This window comes from Bidens hawaiensis, unplaced genomic scaffold (genome assembly GCF_021521415.1).
Source record: "Bidens hawaiensis isolate Kalapana, Puna unplaced genomic scaffold, B.hawaiensis_p1.1 tig00036526_1, whole genome shotgun sequence".
Classification (NCBI taxonomy): domain Eukaryota; kingdom Viridiplantae; phylum Streptophyta; class Magnoliopsida; order Asterales; family Asteraceae; genus Bidens; species Bidens hawaiensis.
Genome location: NW_027496384.1, coordinates 26,877 through 33,635, shown reverse-complemented (window position 1 = coordinate 33,635; position 6,759 = coordinate 26,877). Strand labels below are relative to the sequence as shown.

Here is a 6,759-nt window from a genome sequence, read left to right as displayed (position 1 = left end):
ACATGCTACAACACTTCATCCCGTCTAATACATGCTTTATGATAAGTTTCATGTTTTTCTAAATATTATAAGTTATTATTGAATATGGTTGTATATTACGGTTTTATAACAACTTATAATATGGTTTTTTTTATATTGTTAAAGGTGGATAAATGTTTTTAAATTTGTTAAACCCGAAACCCAGCCCGAATTAACCTAACCCATTTAACATGAAATCCGAACAAACCGAACTTATTTGGGTCGGTTCTTGGGTCAATTTGTTTTGAGCTCAAACCCGACCAACCCGACTCGAATAACTAACCCGAAGAACACCCTACCATGACCACCGGAGAGAGAGAGAGAATATTATTAATCACACCATGATCTCGAAGTGGTAACATAAATCGAGAGAATTTATAAACCCTGGATCTCTTGTATGTATTTCCCCCAAATTATCACACTCCAATAAACCCTAATAATTTTCTGGTCTTTTATTTATTCTCCAATTGCAAACGAATCTGTGATTCTGTTAATGGAGAATGGGTTGTTCACTCAGATTTGCTCTGCTGCTCATGCTCATGCTCATGCTCATGCTCATGCTCATGCTCATGCTCATGCTCATGCTCATGCTCATGCTCATGCTCATGCTCATGCTTTTGGCTGCAGGTATTTATGCATGTTTTTTTTAATTTGTAATTACTTTTGTTTATCTGCTGTTACCTGATAAAATGTAGTTTTTTAGGGGATTCAAATTTGGGCAAAATTGTCAGATTTTCAAAGTTACAAACTGTAAACTGAGTGTTGAAGTTAGAACTGTAAATATACTCGTAAATTATGTTAACCGATGATTTACGCGTTTTTTCGGCTAAAAAAGAGTTGGTAATTGGAACCCTAAGGCTATTTGTAGTGGGGGGCTACAAATTAGGGGCGATTTTTGACACATGGCGCCGGGTAATTTTTATTTTAGGGGTGTAATAGTTTTATAGTTCCCATCACATCATATACAACACACACACACCGGGGCGACAAATACATACCCCCCCCCCCCCCTTATCACCCTTTTATAGCCCGGCCCGGGGGGGTGCTTTTTAGCGTAGTCGCCTACAAATGGCGCCCCACTACACTCACACTAATAGATGACATTCAGATATGATATTTACTCGTTTAGGCCAGCTCGTCGAGACCTTTTTGTCCTCTGATTATGGGCCCAAGGTATGCTCATTTGAAGTTTTGCCCTTTCCTGTAGAGGTGCACAAACCAGTTTCAAATCCTATACCGGTTCGGTTTGGTAAAAAAAAGTCAAACCGGTTTATGATTGGTTTCAGTTCGGGTTGAAACCCATTTCTTGACTAGCTTACTATAGGTTTCTGACCAATTCTCTACCCGTTTTGGCCGGTTTTCCGTTCGGTTAACCGGTTTTGAAAGAGAGAATTACAAACTGGTTTCTGCATAGTCTGTTTCAAACCGGTTCGGTTTCAGTTCAATTTTCGGGTCGGTTCGGCCAACAGGTTTTTTTTGTCCAACTGGTCCCAAATCCAAATTATTAAATTGTAATTCAGTTTGGAAATATTAATGTACAACGAACACTTCCCACCCTGTGGTTATTATAATGTTAATCATAATTGCTTCATTGATCCTCTGATCTCCCCACAGTTTTTCCATCTTCCGGTGCACATGACTTTGAGCATTGCAAAAACTCCATCAAACAATGGGCTTCATCTTCACTACACTCAAACACCAAAGATGGTCACATCCTCAAAGACTTGTTATTCTTCCTTCATATCCCAAGAACCGGAGGCCGAACCTATTTTCATTGTTTTCTGAAGAAATTATATTCTGGTGAACTAGAATGCCCGCGGTCATATGATAAATTACGGTTTGACCCGCGGTAAGTTTTATAATTCTAGAAAGTTAGTATCTTTGTTGATTTTTTGTTTCATATTGTCTTGATAGTTGATAGTTTGTGTTGTTATGCAGGAAACCTGATTGCAGGCTTTTGGCAACTCATGACGATTACAGCATGATGTCAAAGCTTCCAAGTGATCAAACATCAGTGGTCACAATTCTTCGTGACCCGATCGAACGTGTGTTTAGCACTTATGAGTTTTCTATAGAAGTAGCAGCTCGGTTTTTAGTGCACCCGAATTTGACTTCGGTTATGAAAATGTCAAACCGTGTGCGGTCAAAGAGCGGTGGCGTGAGCACCCTTGAGATTTGGCCTTGGAAGTATTTGGTTCCGTGGATGCGTGGGGATTTGTTCTCTCGGGTATGATTTAAAAAAATGTATTTGTGGAATTAACATTTATTTAAAAGATTTAGAATGTTGAATATTATTACTTTAATTTGATGAATAGAGAGATGCACGAAAGAGACGCGGCCCGCCTTATTCTTATGGGAATGATTCGTATGATATGGAAGAAGTTGTTATGCCGTTACATGATTATATTAATCACCCTGTCGCTCGTGATATTATTCACAATGGTGCCACTTTTCAGGTATAATTTTTGTACATTTTGTACATTTATGAATATATTGACAAGAAAAATATTTGATTGCAAATAGGTTTGTAATTGAACCGAACGTTCAGTGAACTTTTTGATGGAAAATTTTTATATGTTCGTTTATTTAATAAACAAGCTGACATGAACACGTCTCGTTTGTTCATTTATGTTCTTGAATGTTCGTTTAAGCTGGTTCACTAAATTTATTTAGGTTCGTTTGTTTAAGTTTATTTAGGTTCGTTACTTTAAGTTTGTTTAGATCTGTTTTGTTAACATTCAATTAAATTTTTTAGGCACGTTACAGTTTAGTCTAGTTTTAATAACTTTTTAGACCCCACAATGGTGTTCACGCTTACTTTTAGTTGGTTTTAGATTAGTTTATGTTTAGATATGTGTATTTGTTTTCGTTTGCAAACCATTTGTTTATACTTTTAACGAATGAACATAAACGAACCCGAACGCAAACAAGAAAACCTCATCCGTTAGTTATCCATGTTGATCATTTGTTCATTTAGAGTTAAATGAACGGACCCAAGCATGATCTGCAGTGTTGGTTCTGTTCATTTACAGGATTAATTCCAAACTATTTTTTTAGGTTGCTGGTTTGACGAATAATTCTAATATTCGTGAGGCACATGAACTGCGCCAATGTGTAATAACACATCCGATTCTTGGAAAATATGTGCTTCAAGTTGCAAAGGTGTGTGTTATATACTTGTATATTGCCCTAATATCAATAAACTTGTTTCACATATTTTACGATTATGCCTTTAATTTGTAAAAATGGTTTCTTGCAGAAACGGTTGGATGATATGCTATATGTTGGAATCACAGAGGACCATAGAGAATCTGCCACAATGTTTGCAAATGTTGTTGGTGCACAAGTTATCTTGCAGCTAATGGCACAAATTGTAAATAACAGCAATACAACGGGTAAATGCTTCTATTCTTTTTATTGTTTTATAATTCTTATCGAAGTATTAAATGTGTTACTGCGTGTGATGCAGAACAGGATAACAGTTCATCAACTATTGAAGCAAAAGGCGAGAATGTATGCTTTTTTTTCTTCTATTTGATTTGTTTTACCTGCTTCATATTCAACTAAATTGATATGTTAAATTACATTTTTGCCCTCGTTAGATGACTGTTGGGACACTTATGGAAACTTATGAGACTTGCATTACTTCACTACGGTCATCACAATCGCAAAGGCGTACGGCTTCTTTGAAAAAAGTTTCACCAGCAAACTTTACAAAAGAGGTATAATAATTACATTTTGTGTGTTTGAAAGTAATTAAGTTACTGCGTACTTTGTACTCTAATATTATATGATTGACTTAATTTATTTTCAGGCACGAAGCCGTGTACCTGATAATGCAATCCAGGAAATTATTTCTTTGAACAGTCTTGATGTGGAACTTTACAAATATGCAAAAGAATTATTTCGAAAAAAGCATCAAGTTATGGAACAGAAATTGCAAGATTCCGTCACACCAGTAAGATACTGTTTTTTTTTAAAGAAACTTGAATAAATTAATAAAGTTTCTTAATTCTTCCAAAAAGATCCGTACCCGTTAGAGATGTGAGAAATTGTTGTCATGCGGGTCAGATAACCGGTCAAAATGGTTACTTTCAAGTACAAATTGAATGCATTGGGTGGGGATGAATTGTGTCCAAGTTTTTATAAAATTAGTTCGAATTTGATTATAGAAAGTAGATTGTTACATAATAATCCAATTTTTTGAATGAATTTATGCATTAAAAATACAGCTTAGGCGGTCAGTTTTGACCAAACTTGTAAACAAACCGAATGTTCAGTGAACCGGTCGTGAATCTTGCGGCGGGAAGTTCGTTTATATTCATATGTTTACGTTCATATATGTTCGTAAGTATACGCTTGTTTAAGTTCGTCCGTTTAGGTTCGTTAATATGATTTTATTTTTTTTAGGTGCGTTACAATTTAGTTTTGAATAACTTTTTAGGATTGTTCACATTTTTTCTTAATTGCTTTTACCTTGCTTATTTTCGTTCATCTGTGTTCAGTTTTGCTCATATGTTTACTTTTGTGAACCGTTAACATAACCGAGCACAAACAAGAAAACCATGTTCGTTTAATTTTCCATGTTCGGTTGTTTGTTCATTTAAAATTTAAACAAGCGTACATGAATTGTGTTCGTTCAGTTCGTTTACAAGCCTGGTTCTGGCCATATGTCCCGTTTCACCCATTTAACCAGTTTAGAGATAAAACATGACCAAGATTGGCCTATTCATAAGTATACGTGTCGAATTACCACTAAACAAGACACATACAGTTAGTCAAAAATCAAACTGTGTAAAGTTTTCAAGATTCAAGGCTAGGTTGACTTTTGACGTTTGATTTTTGACTTATTTTCTTGGATTAATCGCAGGAGAAGAGGCGTACGATGCTCACCAATATTATTTCAGACTCGACAATTGTTTATTTTTTAGGTTTTACATTCTTGGTTTTCTTCATTTGCTTCTTCAAGTCTGCAAAAAGAAGAATATCTAAAATTAAAATATAAAAGTTAGGACTAAAATGAAGTTATCGCGATCCATACATACAATTCTTTTTAAGAAATTGAATTCAGAGCTTGGATGTCAAATTTTGTGAGTGATATTGTGTACATACAAATGATGTTCAAGAGCTCTATTCTAGTTAAATACAAGATTGGTATTTGTTGGACACTGTGTTTGGTTGACTTTGGTCTTAGTTTCTTGAAATTGTTGACTTTTTATTTTGTTTTATTATGGAGGGCATGTGAATCCAGGAAAATCATCTTTGGTTCTTTTTACATGTGAACTATCACAATGTGAAGGCTATGAAAATGGTGACATATTTGATACTGTTCCAATTGAGGCTCCTTTTTTATTTTTTTAACTTATTTTTTTGACAAAAACTATAATTGAAAGTGAGGCAGTGGGATGTGCCAAGGGACAAATTTATTTGAACATTTTATATGTCCAGGACCCACTTTGTTTACCTTAATGTCTTTGGGAGAAAAAGACATTTTATATTATTCACAAAAATTATTTGATATGGATGAGGGAAGAAATCAAAGTTGATCTGCTTGTAAATTATGAAGTAATGGATTCTTTGGAAAAAAATAAATTAAATAAAGGATAAATCAAAGACAATATCACCAATGAATTGGATTATATGACTCCTGTTGATACTTTTAATGCTGATGAAACACATGAAAATGAGGCTTTAAATCAATAAGGGTAGTGCCTTTGGTTCTTTATCAAGATACTGACAAGAATGAGTATGGTGGTGATTACCATTGTGATATGTCCAAATGATTTTTTTAAACAGTTTGGGAATTGAAAATCATAGTCCATACAACCTAGTAGTTAGTGTAAAGCAATTTGGAGTGTTTTATCAACTGAATCTTGATACCGGTTCCATTGACCAAAGAATGAAATCCGGCAAGGGAGGCAATCAATCAGATACGCAGGCATTTTGCATCGGGTTTCAACAAGGTATCGAAGATCAATTGTCGATAGACAAAGACAATCGAAAGTGGTAGTCAATGTTATAACCCTCTATTCTTTTTTTTTCTTTTGAAATGCAATAACCCTTTAATCCTTAACGGCTTAACCAATACAAATCATTTATTAGACTTAAACTTTGAGAAAACCGGCATTCAAGAAACCCTTAGCTTTGTAAATACGGCATTTAACCAACATACTTATATAATATTACTCCAACAATCACCCCCATAACAAGTCCCTTCACGTGTTTGTCCAACGTATGATTAGATTTTGATTTTACATTATTGTTTTTGATGTATATGATTATATTTTACGTTCATAATGTTGACGTAACTATCAAACCTACCCATATGAATTTATTAAAGATATACATATATTAAAATAACTAACAAAAAAATATACATAGTTTACATATATATTTTGTGCTAATTTCAAACCATGAAGGCGTGAATATTGCTATTTCTCACACATAAGCTTAGATACAAAACTTGTTAAGATCACATTTTAATATTATTTATACTGAAACTACAATTATTTTATTTTGTTTATAATGTTTCTCTTATCAGGCTTATTCAGTTATTCTGTTATGTAATTGTGAGTATAATAATTTAAGTTACTGATACATTGTAATAGATTATTTTGGAGTATAATTAGAAATTATAGTTTTAGATAACTTTAATATAGATTAACTATAACTATATTGTTTCGAGAAATTTTGCATATCACATTAGATTCATGAAAATCGAATGATAAACCGAAACCCAAA

At 34.0% G+C, this 6,759-nt stretch overlaps 1 protein-coding gene across 1 annotated transcript; it reads left to right on the top strand.

Annotated features, from left to right (window-relative positions):
- Positions 1–379: 379 nt before the first annotated feature.
- On the top strand, positions 380–5,114 carry LOC143588601 (protein-tyrosine sulfotransferase-like). The gene is made up of 11 exons (XM_077069561.1): positions 380–562; positions 635–645; positions 1,633–1,867; positions 1,957–2,245; positions 2,334–2,474; positions 3,076–3,180; positions 3,278–3,413; positions 3,488–3,531; positions 3,621–3,740; positions 3,833–3,976; positions 4,889–5,114. Exons 1-11 carry the CDS (start codon positions 519–521, stop codon positions 5,021–5,023), a joined length of 1,404 nt encoding a protein of 467 aa, XP_076925676.1. The 5' UTR covers positions 380–518; the 3' UTR covers positions 5,024–5,114.
- Positions 5,115–6,759: the final 1,645 nt, after the last annotated feature.